Raw genomic sequence first — 18,157 nt, 5'->3', positions numbered from 1 at the left:
CAAGTTACTAAAAAAATATTAACTTGGCGAACATCTATTATTAACTATCAAATTCTATGTCGGATTGTTAACAATTATTATACGTAAATCAAAAACTGATATCCATTTGTTAAGTACATCGAGTTTGGAAATTCTGGAAAGATTTTCAAAATCTTGGATGATTAAAAAGCGTACAAAAACTGTATAACATTTCAAATATTCACAATTTATAAAACAATTTGTAAGTTGTTCAATTGTTTTAACTTTTTAAAATTAGTATTACACTCTATGTTTCACGAAGTTCCCTTCATAACAAATTTTGAGTAGACATTCTTATTCTAATTTGAGTAGACATTCTTATTACATCACACTTTTACAAGACCTACATTCATTTGCATTCTTACATAACTTCCTCATCAGTGAGATATACGTCTTACATAACGTCAGTGAGATAGACACATTTAACACTGTTTATAAAAAATAATTACTCCTACAATTTAAATTTATTACCAATGGGGTAATATTTAACGTCAATTAACTTATAATTTATTAAGGGAAAATAAATTGTAAGTGATCTATCTATCCCTTGTCTATTTCTATTCCATCTTCGATTCTTTGGGGAATTCTTTTGAATACATCAAATTAGGTTAATTTCTTTTTTATATTTATCATACCCTCATATCTTTCTTTAAAAGAAAAAGAAAATAAAGAATCATACATAAAAAGTCTATCACTATAAGATGTTTTTCATCTGAATATATTTGGATATGATGGATTTCAAAACTCAATTAAGCTTATAAATTTTTTTTTAATTTTAATGAAATTGACATTCTTTAACCCATGCATAAAATGAGAGTAAGACGCTTAGGTGAGAAGAGGGGGAATAATTCTAGAGCAGGAGTTTGCAACTTATATGAGGCCGGGGCCGCAATTAAAAACACAAATCAAATGACGGGCCGCAACTTTATCAAAATTTTATCTAGGACTCTTTTATGTTTGAAGGAAAATTAAATATTACTGTCAGATTTTTATCAAGTTGTACAAAACAAGCGTATTGAATTACAAATTAAAATTAGAAGTAGATTTTTAAGCAACATACACACGATTATTTTTGTATTTGAATAAATATTTTCTTGGGTGCAAAACCTGAGAAATAATTTTTTTTGCGCCGTTGGTATGTTAAATTTCACAGAAACGAAGAAATTAGGTTTTTTTTAACGAAAGTAAAGTATTTTAAACCCATATAGATTTTTTACGAAAATTCTCTGCAAAAAATGTCAACTAATATACTTTAGTTCACTGGCCACAAAAAAAGCCTTCGAGGGCCAGATGCGGCCCGTTAGCCGCCAGTTGGTAACCGCTGTTCTAGAGCATTAACTTCAAAAAATAAATCGCTATTGATTAAAATATATTTTCTTCTTGTCTTAATATAATTAGAAATAACATTAATATAATAAATAAGGGTTTTGCTTTTGAAATATATTTACAATAATTACAATTCGTTTTATTTATTTATTTTTAAACAAATTTATAGCTTAAAATGACAATTTTCATGAGAGTGAGTCTTTTATTGATCTATTTTTTTTTTTAGTTTTTCATATGAGTTTTATGTTTTCAATAACTTTAATAACATTTTTATTAATTTCAAAATTGCATTCAACATATTTTACATAAGTACTACAGTAGGGGAGAGTGGGGTCAATTGTAACAGGGTACGATTGTAACAGAGCAAAAATTTCGAGGGTCGGGTTCTAGATTTGGTTCCTAGGTAGCGCACAAGGTGTATTTAATAAATCTACATGTACACCCCTGCTGGCTACTATTTTTATGTACTTTTGAAAAAGTTACATCGCAAAAGATATTTTCACGCTACGTAAGTACTTTTTTTGGTATTAGAATATTATATTGTAACAAAGTAATTTTGTTTAAACAAATAAAAATTATTAACCGAATATGTAAGTGGACACCTTAATTAACATTTCAAGAAGAAAAAAAGATTAGTTTTGTTAATTAACTAGCATTGCTTTTAACAAATGAAGTTGAACTGGCGTCTTGGGGACGATTGTATTAATAAGTAAAGGGCCGACTGTAACAGCTGAAAATAAATAATCTAAAATAAATAATAATACAAACCATTACTTAACTCTTTAAGAACCACCAATAGTTTCCTATATCATTTATATTATGTTGCATGTGCATTTTTTATTTGTCACCTTTCACAGCATAAATTAAAATTTTTAACCCCTTAAAGTTAAAAGTTTAACCCTTTAGGTCTCTGCTCATTATTATTTTTACTCCTAAAATATCACTACTATTTTGATCAATAAAAAATGTATCACAACTGTGATAATATGTATAATTAACTATGTTTAAGTTGAATTTATGAACTGTTACAATTGACCCCGTAAGTGGGGACAATTGTAACAATTTCACGACTGTCAAAAATTGTTGTCGTCTGTCAATTAATACTAATAATATATTGGATTTTTTGTTAATTAAAAATAGTTAAGTAAAAAATGTTACAATTGATCCCACTGTCCCCTACTGACTGAATTCTACTTATCTATATTCTTGATTAGTATAATTTTTGTGATAAAATTTGTATTCTGTCTTCCTTTTAAAATTTTATTGAGGGTACAAATTAGTTCGGTCCGTTTTCAAAAGATAGCTCAGGCTGTAAAGAATGTTTCATAGTGACAGCTGGTTTCGGTGGTTTCAGAGAGGCTATACATCTGTCAATAATATTCAGTTTACATCACTTTGAATTTCATACAAAAACCCTGTTTTGTACTTTGTTGAATATGTCGAATTTTGTGGTAAATAAGCACCATTTGCGGGAGGTTTTAATGTTTCTGCTTTAATTGCAAGAAAAGTGCAGCTGAAGCGCACCGAATGCTTGTAGAAGTTAATGGTGACAATGCTCCAGCTGATAAATCATGTAGGGAATGGTTTCGACGTTTCAAGAATGGTGAATAAAGAATGGTGAATGGCGAAAGAAGAATGGTGAATGGTGTTGTATACTATGAGCTGTTACAACCTGCTGATTCTAGTACGGGCGATCGGTATAGGCTACAATTGATTCGTTTGAGTCGTGCATTAAGAGAAAAACGGCCCGAATACGAGCACGGACATGACGTAGTTATTCTTCTGCATGATAACGGTCGGCCTCATGTCGCAAAAAATTATTTGGAAATGCGCAAGTGGGATATTTTACCGCACCCACTGTATTCACCAGACATTTCTCCTTTTGATTGCTGGTTGTTCTGACGGATGCAAAACGATTTGGCAGGTCACCGGTTTATTTCTTTCGTGGAAATCGAAAATTGGCCCCTAACTTGGATCGCCTCAAAGGACGAGACATTTTTTCGAGATGGAATTTGAAAATTGCCTGAGAGGTGGGAAAAATAAGTAGTCAGCGATGGACAATACTTTGATTAATCTGTTCATTCATTCTGTTCAAAAATAAATGCATTTTTGACCACAAAAAAACGGACCGAACTAATTTCTATACTCAATATGTATTTCAAACTTTTTTTATTCAAAATTAAATTTCCTTCCAATAAATTTTTATGTTTAACATTTTAAGTGAAAATTTTCTAATCTCAAGAATATTTTTAACTTTACCTTAGCAAAAATCATTTGAAAAATTCATGTAAATTACGTAGATAGAGAAGAATCAAATGATTTGTAAAAATATTTCAAATATAACTTTTTTAATAAATTGAATAAGCTATCCATACTTTCAATACGTTTCTAAGAGAATACATAATGTAATTAATTATACGAAAGAAATAATTTACTACTTACCTATTTCATTTGTATCGTCCATAATTGTATCATAAAATAAGTTTCTAAAAAATGTCTTTTTTTAATTTTCGAACTATTTTATTCTTTTTGAAATTCATCATTTGTAATTTTTATTTAATATAGCAATATATTTCTTTTACCACATGCTATAATATTTGAGATTTTCAGAGAACTCGTAAAGCCAGACCCATAATTACCCTTTATGGCTATGATAGAATGACGTATAATATTACTACAAATTTTATCGCCAAATAAATTCGCCAACTGCGCCTTATCTATAGTTAGATATTTAGAATGTTAGGGATGCTAATAAAACTTTTATTTGCAAATTAAAGATTTACGCAACCTAAGACATCGTTTTCGTTGTTGATAATATAATCACCTCCGAGATAATATTAGTTCAAAATGTATTGAAATGAATTATAAATTTTGTGTAATCTTTAGTTTTAAACAAAAATGAACTTATTTTCCCAGAACATTTTTTCTCTCCAGAATTTCTTGTAAAAAACAAACGACTGTAAAGAAAGAAGGAAAGAAAGAAAACGTTCATCTTAAGCTGTAAACATATGGTGTCTATATTTAGATATGGGAATATAAGGAATTTTTGTTTTTAGTTTAAGATGGACTTTTTCTTTCTTAAATCACAAATATTTGTTTGAATTTTTTTCTAAAAGATAAATAACTTTTAAATGTATCTGAAATTTTCTCTATATCGTCTCGATAATTTCTAAAATTGTTTTCGTATTCAAAGAAAATACTTGTCACTTAGCAGTATGTTGACCCGAATTTTTCAACTTTTTAAAACGTTTAGCTGCTCCCAATTTATATCTCGTTTTAGCAAAAAACGATTTATTTAAAATTTTAAGTCAATTGAACTACTGAAAAACTACCCTTATCAACTGTGAAATAATGTTATTTTCGCCCCAAAAAATGCTTTTCAGATAAATGATTTCAGATAAATGAGAAGATGGATTTCTTTCCAGGTTTATCGCATTAGATATCAGTGAATTAAAAAGTTAGACATCATGATTTATAAGTCTATTTGGTTGTACTGAAATTGCATTTTAGGATTCCATGCCAGAAAAGATTGGAAACTGCTGCCTTAGACAACCAAAAGTTTAGAGTTGTGGAGAAAACAATGCAAAGATTACGATGAGATAAGGGTTCATCTAAAAATTAGTTCAAAAGATATTAATTAAATTTGCATTAAAATTTATAAAATTTGTCATTATTAAACGTTTTTTTGAAGGGCATGACATGAAGCTCCTTGTAAAAAGAAATTTCTCAATTATTGTACGAGATACTAACATTTTTCGTAAACATGTGTTCGTTTTAGGATTTAAACAGTGATTTTTTTTTCATACAGGTCGTTGAACAGCCGACGCAATTTTGAGTTTACGGCTACCAATGTTCAACCGCGTAACCTTGCAGTTTTAAACCCAATCCAGAAGACAAGCGTACTCCAGGATCAAGTATTGGGAGACATTTTACCTTCACGGAGGACTTTTTGAGGGAACTAGCTCGCATTTGCGTTGCGTGGCGAGGAAAACCACGGAAACTTCCCACCGTTAGTTTGACGGCATGGGGACTGTAATCCATGATCCGTCTACCACTGAGGATATTTTACGCTAGCACTGTGTTCGGTGCGAGCCGGGTGCGGAGTTTGTATCGACCAGATACCGAACAATTCTAAATATGCTAAAAAAATTAATGAATAAATAAAAATAGTGAAAAAAAACTATTCAATGTGAAGAATGAAATTTTTTTATTGTTTTATCATTGATAGTCTAGGTTTTATCTTAGACAGTTGAAATCACAGGTATACAGTGCCAACTAGTCTAGTAGTTTTTTGCGTATGCATACATTGAAATTGAATAAAATAAACTGAACAAGCTTTTGATGAATAACCGTATAAACAGCGTAAATGGATATCCAAGAAAAATTATTCTTTATTCTAGAATTTGATATTTTATTTTCAATTTCTAGGGTTAGTTATAAATACCGATGTAATTATTTCTGAATGCATGTTATTTTAGTGATTTATTTAATGCGTTGTTATTAAAAAAGCTTATATTTCTTTTTTAATTTTACTATAGTTTTTCTCATTGCAATTTCACTGAAAGAATTTCATGAAAACAGCCAAGATATTAAATAAATAATAGGTTGGATATTACAAATATCAAAAATTATTACTGGTACTAACTTACAAGATTGTTCCTGTGATCGTTTCACGAAACACTTTTTGGGAACCCCTGGTCTAGTATTCTTGTTTAAGAAATATATGATCGCACGGATGAAAACTGTTTGGAATTTTGTCAATATTCGAACTGAAAACTTTTACGCCCTAAATTATTGAAAGGAATAATACACACAATAAAAATTTAGTGATTAAAAAACTTTATTTACTTCAAAATATTGAAAATGGTTATAAAAGCTGATATATTTTGTGAGCTCAAAAAATAATCACTCTTTCTGAAGACTAGTCAGACGAGAACGAGAAAAAAAAAATGATTTGTAAAAGAAAACATAAAGGGGAAAATTCGAAACACCGTTTCCCCCAGCTATTTTCTCCATTTAAATAAATTTTTATAAGTTTTAAAAAATTAAAAAAATTATAAATCAGCAGTGTTTCCCTGAATACGGACTTGTCTGAAATGAAGCATTTCAAAGGATGCAAGAAAAATTCGATTATAAATTTATATAGACTGATTTAAGAATATTTTAGAAGGCACAAAACAAAATACAACCAAAGAATTTCTGTGATAAAATACAAAAATGAAGCAGAATTATATAGGGGAGAGTCGGGTAGCCCCGCTCACTTAAGGAGTATTGCTTATATTTCTGTATAATAATGAGTAATAATAAATATTTTTGTGTGTTTCTATTGTTTTATCATCTAATTAAATAATGCAAAAAGAATAAACCAAAAAAAGAATAGTTTAACTTAAAAAAGTAGAAATTTAAAAAAACATGTTTTTCAGCTCTTTTCAAAATGTGTCGGGTAGCCCCGCCCAGATACAAAAATTATGTTTTTTGACTGTTTTTTCAGGTGTAAATGAAAGTGACCAATGTATTGACAATAGGTAAACCTCGTTTATCATTTTTATCACAAAATTATTTTATTTATTACATATTTATATACTTTTTCAATGAATTCTATCATTTAGTAACAATCATTTAATAACAACATTATTTGTTGTTAAAAAGGCATATAACATTCAAATTTGAAGCAATAAAATAATAATTTTTGCAACCGTACATTTATTGACGAAATAAAATTGGTTGTTGATACCAGACATTCATGTGAGCGGGGCTACCCGATATCCAATTTTTTTGTAAATTTGTAATTACTCGAACAATTTTTCGCATATAGACTTCTTTCTTTGTGCAAATTAAACTTAAGACTACATACTTTAATGCTGTATGTATAGAAAAAAATTATTTTTTTAGTACTAAAATGAAGTTTAATTGAAACATTCAACCAATTTCTCTTAATTTCATGACTACTATATTCAACATATTTTCAAAACTATTGTTTACCATGTTAACAGCTGCATAAATACATGAAACTTTGAAAAGAATCTTTTTTTTATTATAACAATTAATGTCCGATGGCCCATTGACTTGAAAAAATATTCTATACATATGAAATTGACAGAGGGCGGGGGTACCCGCTGGGCGGGGCTACCCGACTCACCCCTATTATATGAAAAGTAAGGAGTTTCTTTTATAGTAAGAAATATTAATTCACTTTTTAAATTGGTTCACATCGGTTTTGAAAATTAGCATCTCTGCTTCTCTTTCGGTTGCTCTTCAAGAGATAGAAGATAGTAATTGTAAATTGCATATAAGGTAATCTTACTCATAACTTATACAAAAAATAATTTATTATCGCCAAAAAATATGCTTAGAAATTACAAATGGTAATCATTTGCAAAGGGAATGGAAATAGTAACACATGTTTCATGCGCCATAAAAAGCATCATTCCTTGTTATGTAAACCAGACAATTTAGAGTTGCTTGGCGCCACTTATTTTAAGCCATCTTTCCCAAATCGGAACTAAATCGAAATATGTATTCAAGAAACTTAGAGTCATCGACACAGAGAAGGAAATGATTTATCTTATCTGCTGCCTGCTTGGCATCTGTTAAGTGAAAGTGCAGTCTAGTTCTTATTCTCATCTAATTATTTCAGTTTGTAGATTTTTTCATTGAGGATCGTGCTTTGATTGACAAAAAGTGCTTTACGAAGGCAAATTTTCTCCGATATTTGATCCAGGAGTTCTTTTGTCTTCTGGGTTGGGTTCAAAATTACAAGGCGGCGGATTTGAACATTAGTAGTCTTAAACCCAAACAATTGGGTCGGCTGTTCAACGACGGTTAAAATATAAAATAATTGAACTGAATAAAAGATTAAATACACTTTTATTTACAATTGATAAAGAACAAAGAAACACGCAATTTTTAAGTAAACTAAGTACGTGGAATACTCACCAAATATTTTGTCACAGTACTCAGTACGGCAGAAAACTATACAGGATAAAATTTAAAAAAAGTGACGTTTTTAGAGAACAAACTGTAATAGACTAATTTTCATTTTGTGATCATTACACAGTTAGGTATAAATAGTTAATGGTTGAGTATTTATTTCTTCCAATATTTTTATCCATTTTCATCCAAATGAAAATTAAAACTTGAATTCACCATTTCATCGAATTTATTTTTTTTTAAATTTATTTATTAGACATTTTAATAGTTAACCTTGTTGAATTTCGCATCATCACCATTTAGTTTTAGATACTGTGGCATTGTTTTTCTTAATTATAACGGATGAAAATAGATTTTTTAAAAAAAAGTAAGTTTCCAAACTAAAATCATATTAAATTTTTATAGGTCATCCCATGTTGCAGTTTCTCGACTTTGTTTCAACGGAAACCTGAGTACATTTTATCTGATGATCTAATTTTCACGTAGTAGTATGCAATTTAAAAGGCTTAAGGAGTAGAGTTTGGAAGAACCCGGGTTTTTTTCAAACTCGCAGCCTTATCAAATCCCGGGTTTTATCAAGTTTTTGATGAAAAAATTGGGCTTTTTCGTTTTTTTAAGGAAGTTAAAAATTGCTATGTTATTATATTTATTTCTTCTCAATAAACAGATTGTTACATAAGAATTTAAAATTATTCCATTAAAATATTCCAAATTTTTTTTATTGCATTTACACAGAGCTAGTTCCGAAGTCTGTTGGGATAAAATTCAACTTTTTCCTCTGGTACCATTACAAATGAATCTGCACTTTTTTAAAATTCCTATTCAACTTTTGATTATCATAAAATTATTTAACTGTTTATCGCCAAATAGTTTGTTGAGTAATGTTGCGTTAATTCTTAACAACAGTTTTAAAATCATAATTTTAATTGCAAATTTTTCTTGGAAACTGTTTTATATAAAACTTATAGTACAGGCAAATGTAACTTATTTACTATTTATTAAGCTACATAAAGTTTTCAATGAGTTTTTATAAAATGTTACGTAATAATGTAATATTACATGATAGCTTTATATAATAAAAGAAATAAACTTTTCCTTTAACTAAAAATAATAAAAATAATAAATAATTAACTAAAAATAATAAAAATAATTTAACTAAAAATAAAAATAACAAGTCATAACAATAGTAGAGAATAATATTAACAAAGGATAATGAATAACTATATCAAGCAAATTTCTTCAAAAAAATCAATAAATAATTTGTTAATCGAATAAATTTTTTACTGTTTTTTTCAAACATTTTTGCATGTTTTTATTTTTTACATGTTTTTTTACGCGTTCTACATTTTTTTAAATGGGAAAAAAAAAATGTTAATCTTAATTTCTGAAATTAATTATACAGCTCAGAAAAAAAATTCTCAAACCTAATTAAATTTTATGAAATTATAAAAAATTGAATAGTTACTAGTTTCTTAAACATTATTAAATTTTAAAAAAAAAAACAGTTTTTATGTTTTATTTAATTTTCGATTATAACCGTTGTAGAACAGCTGACCCAATTTAGGGCTTACGACTACCAATGTTCAACTCCGTAGCCTTGTAGTTTTGAACCCAATCCAGAAGGCGAGGGAACTCTTGAATCAAGTTTTGGGAGTCATTTTGCCTTCGTGGAGGACTTTTTTGAGGGAACTAACCCGCACTTCCTACGAAAACCTCCTACGGTTAGCGTGATGGCAAGGAGACTCTAATCCATTAGCCATCTACCACTGAGCTTTTCTTTTTTATAATAATGAATTAACTTAATTTATAATTTATATCTTAACAGTTTGCTTCAAAGAAAGATTTATAACACCCACGCATGATCTTCAAAAGGATCATGAGTAAGTGGAGGTGGCGTTCATTAAGCGCCACGGGGAATTACCAAATTCATTCTGCTTCTCTGACTGGCTGGACACAGCGGATCGATCACGTGATGTGTTCAAATTAAATTAGTGAAATTTTTTTTCAGGTTCAAGACTGGCAATGCCGTCCAAGTACAAAAAATTGCCAGGAAATGGGAAGTACAAATCTTTTTTCACTGAATAACTGTATGCATAAATTTCATCAGGTCTGATGAAAAGTACGAGAACAAGGGCGCCGGCAGCGGGGTGCAAGGGGGTTCAGTTGCAACCCCCTGGCTTTTTTTATAAGCAATTATAGAGTATAATAATTCTTTTATTACAAATATTTTTATTCAAAAACAAATAATTAAGTAATTATTGATACGTAACATTTAAAAAATTGCATATTATTCGTCATGCATATTATTCGTCATGCATATATTATAACAGCATATTTATTCATCATAAATTTTTGTACAATAACATATGAATATAAATCAGGGGTTCAACTAACCTAACTTAATGATTGCTTGAAACTATGCACCATTAAATAGAAAACTATTTCCTTATTTTTTTATAGAATAGCCATCGTAAAATAACAGAAGAACTTAAGTAAATTAAGAACTTTTATATTAGCTCAAGTATATATTTATAAAAATTTATAGAGGAAATGCATCCGAAATCTTGAAAAAGTGGGTTTAAGTAGCTCGGATTTATGGTATTTTATCAAAGTAAGATTATGGTAATTTATCGAAGTAAGTGTCTTACGTTTTTGTATATAAAAGGAGAGCAAACTTGTTTTCAATCAAGTACATTACATTTTAACTAAATTTAATATAAAAGCTTTAAAACTAAATGAAAGTAAAAAGTTATTTTATAAATTTAGTGGGTTTCATGCTTAAGAAATTCAGGTATTAAAAGTTTATAAGTGGAACTTCCTTTTCAAATCTCATTTTATTTCTATATGTTTAAAAGAGAAAATTATGTAAGCATTACTTCCAATTGAAATCGTTTAAGATATCCATACATTTTAGAAAATTGCACGTTTATAAGAGAAATTGAAATTGCATAGTGGATCTATGCAATTCAAATTCATTTCTATTCTATTTCCAAGGAAAAAGAGTAAAATACAAAAGTATATTATATTCATCGCTACATAACTGTTTAAGCGTCATTAGCCTTTCTCTTTTATGAACATAATAACTTAAGAAAAAAACCTATTTATCCTGTATAAAATCAAACAGATTTAAATTTCTAAAATTAAAAATTAATACTGATATTGTTAAATTAAAATTTTTCTAGAATTTAATATAAAACTACGACTACACATTTTTATTGTTTTAAGGACACGTTACGAAAGATATAGAAAGTACATTATTTACTTAAAGAACTACAAAAAAGTTTTCAGACAGATCTGTTATTATTGTTCCTTGTAATCGTAAAAAGGTGATAAGCCTTCGCTTCAAAAACATGGGCTAATTATATTTAATATAATAAATATGATGTTTATTATCTTGGCAACCCCACTACACCATCTGAACACTATAAACGTAACTTCGCGTGCTTATCAAGAAATACCTTAAATTCTCCATCTGACTTATCATCAAATAGTTTTATGGTATTATCATTGGTACTTATCATTAAGGCCGCTCATTTCACGACAGCGCAACTTTTTGAAACCAGATGTTTTCAAGGTATAAAACGCTGTTTAATCAGCCAATCGTAATCCATCTAAAACAAGACATTTGTTTGTATAGAAGAAATATACATTTAATATGGTTGTTGATTTTAATTACCATCTCAAAGGGCAAGTTGAACAAGTGAGTACCGCTTTGTTCTAATTTATAGTTTGTTTTCAACTAGCTCGTTCATACCCCATTGAGTAATTTCATAAAAAAATGATGTAAGTTTGTTTCATAACGTGTTTGAGAGCTTTAAAATTATGGCACATTTAATCATTTATCTAATATCGGAATATCTTATGTATTGCCTGTTTTATTTTAAAATTAAGATTAAGGTGTATTGACTGAAAAAAAAGTAACTTGATTTTTTAGTACCGGCACTTTAGATGCATCATCCGTAAAATCCATTTAACCGTAGAATACATTTTGACCATAAAATATTATACCATAATATTTATTCAATTAGAATGGTTCAGTAATTGCACGATAATACTATATATAATAAACTACAACATGGTAATTGTACTCTAGTAAAACATTGGTAAGAGTTGAACTGTATTTTTGCGAATTTGATGTGAACTTAGGAAACTCTGTCCCATATTATCTTAAAAGTTAAAGAGAACACTTGAGTATGCTATATTAGAGTGTAGTTAAACATGGTTCGAACTTGAATGGAAATATGATAACTTAGATGGAAATATTGTTCAAACTAACACTGTATAAAAGTTACAAAAAGTTTGCACTTTATTATACACATAGTACCTATAATTATGAACCATATTATATGCTCACAGTATCTATAATATGGTTCGACAATGAGCCGAATTTTTTTTAATAAAGTGGAACTTAAGTTCCTTCATATTTATCTACTTTTTAATTTATTTATGTAAAGAAATCTCCAAAATCCGAAATTCACATTTAGATAAATTGGCTCCCACTACGAGTTAAATCTGTCCGTTAGGTAATTGGAAATCCCGGTTGATTGCAAATGTCACAGTTATTTTACGATGTGCCAGACTACCTGAAATAATCAGACAATGAACCGAATTTTTTTTAGTAAAGTGGAACTTAAGTTCCTTCGTATTTGTCCACATTTTAATTTATTTATATAAAGAAATCTTCAAAACCAGAATATAATTCACATTTAGGTAAATTGGCTCCCACTACGAGTTAAATCTGTCCGTAAGGTAATTGGAAATCCCGGCTGATTGCAAATGACACAGTTATTTTACGATGCGCCAAACTGGTTGATAAAATCTCCTTGTTTATTGAAGATTACGATATGTGAGGCTTATCTAATAAGATTTCTTGAAAGCTTTAATGTTATTGCTGCATGGTATTACCAGATGCTAACCATCCTTATCGATTAGATATATTTGTAGTAGGCTAATTGTTAAATATGAGTTTTTGCAAACTGCCGAAATTCCTGTACCAATGCGCATAGAAAGCTCACAGCAATAAGCCTAACAAATGAAGTTCACTTTATGCAAAAGCCGGGTTGTTTTTCACTTAACCAACGGCATATACACCTCTCAGAAATAAAACACTCTTTTTAGACGATTTGCACTCTTTTTATCTGTATATACTGTTATACTGTATTATTTATTTATGACAACAATTTCATCACGAAATCTCGTGATAATTAATGAAACTCAAAGCTGGGAAATGCTTGACGAAACAGCTCTCTCACTCGTGTATCAGCTAAGTTCACTCAGCGAGTTCTACATCATTTTTTTTTATCTGATTTGTATACCATTTCCTTTATTTGACTAGATGCTACAAGAGCCAAGGGTTCACTTGTTCGCTAGTTAAGTTGAATGTTTTGGTTCGACTTCTGGAAAGGTTTGCGAACTCATTAAATTACACTTTTTTTCATTCTATGTTGTGCTTCCTAATCAATCATATTAACCGATATGTTCAAATAAGCCAATTTTTTTGACGAAATTCGTATCCTCCAAACAAGAGAAATAGTAGATTTCTTCGATTTGTTGAGATGATGGCTCAGAGCATTTCCGACGAAGCAACCCGTCAAAGAAGATGTTCTACAATTTAAAAGTTCATTATTTAAGGGGCAAATGCTCCAAATTGTTCTAGTATGTGGAAAAACCAGTCCTTATAGGAGACACTCCACAGTCCAAGGATGAGAACTGAGACCACGTCTATCAACTTCGTTGCGATGGTACATAACTTTGCTTAACGATTGCTTCTTCAGAATTCAACATAACCTGTACAGATTACCCATGTTTATGGATTAATGAAGTTAGGATAAGTGGAACTTTATTGCACATTCATAAAATGCTTTTGCTATGTAAAATACCGTATTTTATAAGCTCTAATTGTTTCATTTAACAATTGTTAAAACTTTATTCATTTCTGACACATAGTTAAGCAGAGACAAGCTTAACTGCTAAAAATAAAACTAATATTTTTAATTAATAAATAAAATTAATACTTGTCAGCTTCACGGAGAGAAATAAATACAATTGATATATTCATCACTGTGGAATGAAAACGAGACAGAAACACTACACGTCATAAACCGGAAGAGGAAGTCAAAGACGAAAAGGACGCTGAATTAAATTATTCGAAAGAGAATTATGAACTCATTTTGCTTTCGGCAGTCACGTATTCGGAAGCTACTCGGTTAATTAATTAAATCTTTATGAAAAAGGATCTTGATTGTTTTACTTAATATTAAGTGCATTCTTCAATTCCCCTTCTGATAGATATCATTTTTAAAATTGGAAATGATTCATAATTTTCAACTTAAAGGTATTCCGAATCTACTCAGCTAATTAAGTATTAATAAAATGAATCTAGTTTGTCTTACAGGAAACTTTAGAAAAAGTGCTTTCTTCAATGCATTCTCTCATATATATAATTTCGAAAAAATGGAAATGACCTCAACTAAGTTTCAACTTTTAGGTTTTCGGAATCTACTCTGATAATTAAATGGTCATAAAATAAATCTAGATTATTCTACTTAAAACCTTATAAAAAAGAATTTTTTTTAATACATTCTTTCGTGGATAGAATTTTTTAAAAATTGAAATAACTTACAGCTTTCAACTTTTTGTTATTTAGAACAATTCGATATTTAAAATTTAATGAAGTTTTTATATAAAGAATCTAGATCATGAAGAAATCTAGATAACTTTAGAAAAAGTTCCTTTTTAAATGCCCCTTTAATAGGAATGAATATGACTTATATTTTTAACTTTTAAGTATACCCAGATAATTAAGTAACACTTTTGAAAATTTTAATTGTTTCGTTTAAAAATCATAAAATAAGTGGTCTTATTTATAAAATTTTTCATGGATGTCATTTTCAATAAGAAACAGTAGATCATTTTTCAATTTTAAGGAAACCACTTTGATCCTTATCTATAATGCTTTAACATAATATTTTCTTTACTAATGAAGTAGATTATACACTAACATAACATTTAAACTAAGCAATAGAGCAGACTTTTCGTTAACATAATATTTGAATAATCAATTTAACAGACTATTCTGAAACAAAACAATTTTATTAATCAATGCAACCGATTTCGCTCTAACATATTATTTAACCAATATGGTGTGGCAGGGTTTGAACTTAACATTTATGTTAATCTATACAGCGGATTCATGTTTTCCGCACTGCAGATTAAGAAAAAACCAATAGATTTAAAAATCAGAAAACGTAAATGTGGATGGATTGGACACATTTTTGAAAACCCAGCAAATTCAAAGTAAAACAGGCTCTATAGACTGGACAACAAAGGGTAAACGAAAGAGGGGTAGAGCTAAAGTGACAAGGCGCAGAACTATTAAGAAGGGATTAAAGACAATAAACAAAACATGGAGGTAGGTACTTTATTTACATTGCACTAGAGCTGCGCAATGGGCTATTGGCGACGGTCTGGGAAACATCATTGAAGAGGATCAGAAGACATGCCATCGCAATTTTGATCCACTACAGGAAGAATAACTTAATACTTATGCTATTCATAAATCTAAACAACAGGAATTAAACCCAAATAATGGCACAAAAACTGAATTTAATTTACGTTATTTAGCATTATCCATATGCAGTACAAATTACATTTAATCTTCATTTGGATGTTTGGCAAATTATACTACAAATAAAAATGGAATTTTCGGTGCATAAAAACATAAAAACAATTAACAAAAAGAATTATTAATTTAAAAAAAGTTAATTTATAGATCTTGAAAAAAAATCAATATTAAAAATTTTATGAAATTTAAAAAAAAAAAGTATTTTCAAAAACTTTTTCCAATCATTCCAAAACTCTTCAAACGAAAGTAATCTCTTCAAAATGGCTAAGGACTTGCAATGACTTTCTTTCAGGAAAACTGCGTTTCTTTCACAACAAATCGAATATTTAATTGCCGTATTGATAACTCGAACAAGTTTTCGTTTCAGCAACTGACCCAAACGATTTTTTATTTAACAATTCTTGTTCGAAAACGAATTGTAGATAGCTGAGGGTAATTGTGGGGACTTCACTTTCGATTTCTTCAGCAGTAATGAACGAGGACATGAACACGCTGTTCCTCAGGGCTCAAAAATTAACAAGGTCAGATGACAAAGAAAAATCCCTTTACGATTCGGTTACTGATTATGTGTTTACCTTTGGTTCAGCTCAACACCGAAAATGCGTACAACTTACGTAGTACTGATTCTTAATTTACAAGCGTTCTTGGTCCTACATGTAACAGGTAAGTGTATTGGAATAAAATCTATATTAATTGCGTAATTTGTAACTGTTCATGTTTCGTGAAGGTCTTTATAATTGCGGAGTTGGAAAATTATTTGAATTACAAATTAGATTCCATGTTTCCTCGTCAAGGTTAAGATTTGGCCTTAAAATTAATTGTTTATCTTTTTTCTAACTTGTAATATATTTAAGTAACAGGTTTTACCTAGTTAATATTTTCGAAACTGTGCCAGCATAAAAAAAAAATTTATACTATAAAATATATTGAGATCACTACAGTTTTATTTGAAGTCAACTTCACATTTCTGTTGGGCAAAGTGATTGCTATGCTATTTTAAAATACCTAACATGAAAAGAAAGCTGATTAAATTGTGTTAACAAAAACTGTTTTTAAGGATTTATATGTTTAATAAAGAAATTCGAATTTTTTATATTCACTTATCTTTAAAAAATAAATTAATTAATTAAGATTAGCAGTTATTTTTTATTTTATAAGCAAATAGTATTTAACTGAATTATATAAAATCTCTTACTATATTATTTTTAATGAAAATGACTTTTTTAGAAAATGCTGAGGTGTAATGTGTTGACTCAAAATAAATACTATTTTAACGCAAACGTTAAGAAAATAAATTACTTTTTTAAAAAAATATATTTTAAACACTAATGTATAAAATATATTAAATCGAAACAAATATGCATGAATTAGAGACAATTAACGACTTCTCATCGATTTTAAAAATAGTGCTCAAATTTTAAATGAATTTTTGTGCCTCGTAAAAATACCAATTTCTGTCGTTTCCCGAACTAATTAATATTTAGAGCCAATTTGAATTTGCCAGAAGTCTAAACATCGATGACTTTCTAAGAAGCTAGTGTTACGATATCTTTAATTGTGTCAAAACGTAATTTATATTTTAATTTAACTTATTTAATTTCATATTTATGTCAATTTACTACTTATTTAATTGCCTTTTCTTTACTTAAAGTAGAGATTTAAGATAAAATGCATTTCCGGTCCTACCTTGTGTTTTGAACGCAAGTTTGGGATGACGATATTTATGTATACGGTCAACTCTTTTCTAGTTCACTTTGTAAACATGGTTTTTAAAAATATTTGTCTTATTTCATTTTTCGATATTTTTCATAAGTCATTATATAAAATTATTTTCCATTAAAAATGCTGTAACTTGCGTGGAAATAAGTAATTTTTACTTATTTATAGATTTTTTTTCCATTTTTTTTAAATTTTATTCCTTAAAAAATTATTTTAAAAGGTGTTTAATATGGTATAAGCAGTTTTTTTTATATTAAAAGGTTAAAAAAAATTCCTCACAAACACCTTACCAAGTCTTTCAGGGCTGTATTTTTTAACGGCTATGGTGAAGGAGTGCCACGTGGTCAGACGACGTAGATAGCTCCTGATCTGGTGCCCCCCTTTTCATCCAAAAAAATTTGTCAAAATGTATTGCAACATTACTACTTTTTATCCATGCCCCCCATATTTGCCAGGTTTTTTCAATTACTTCTATTTTAGAAATTATAAGTCTCAACCTTTAAAATGCTCAACAATATCTTTTTTTTAAAAAAAAAAGAA

At 28.9% G+C, this 18,157-nt stretch overlaps 2 protein-coding genes across 3 annotated transcripts in view; one reads left to right on the top strand and one right to left on the bottom strand.

Annotated features, from left to right (window-relative positions):
• The window catches only part of LOC147806301 (cationic amino acid transporter 4-like), a 31,945-nt gene that overhangs the window by 12,362 nt on the left and 1,426 nt on the right, over positions 1 to 18,157 (bottom strand). The window contains exon 1 of one of the 2 annotated variants that reach the window (XM_087169130.1): positions 3,787 to 4,004. The exons of the other annotated variant lie outside the window; for it this stretch is intronic. Coding sequence (XP_087025256.1) covers positions 3,787 to 3,808 — 22 coding nt within the window. The 5' untranslated portion in view covers positions 3,809 to 4,004. Of the gene's footprint in view, positions 1 to 3,786; positions 4,005 to 18,157 lie in introns of those variants that run through there. 2 annotated transcript variants of the gene reach the window in all.
• LOC147806300 (inactive pancreatic lipase-related protein 1-like) overlaps positions 16,367 to 18,157 on the top strand; it is a 52,676-nt gene continuing 50,885 nt past the window's right edge. The window contains exon 1 of the mRNA XM_087169132.1: positions 16,367 to 16,561. Within this exon, the coding sequence (XP_087025258.1) occupies positions 16,498 to 16,561 (64 nt within the window). The 5' untranslated portion in view covers positions 16,367 to 16,497. The remainder of the gene's footprint in view (positions 16,562 to 18,157) is intronic.

This window comes from Parasteatoda tepidariorum, chromosome 8, assembly GCF_982258835.1.
Source record: "Parasteatoda tepidariorum strain Cologne lab strain chromosome 8, Ptep-v5.0, whole genome shotgun sequence".
NCBI classification, from domain to species: domain Eukaryota; kingdom Metazoa; phylum Arthropoda; class Arachnida; order Araneae; family Theridiidae; genus Parasteatoda; species Parasteatoda tepidariorum.
This window is presented reverse-complemented; position numbering and strand designations above follow the sequence as displayed.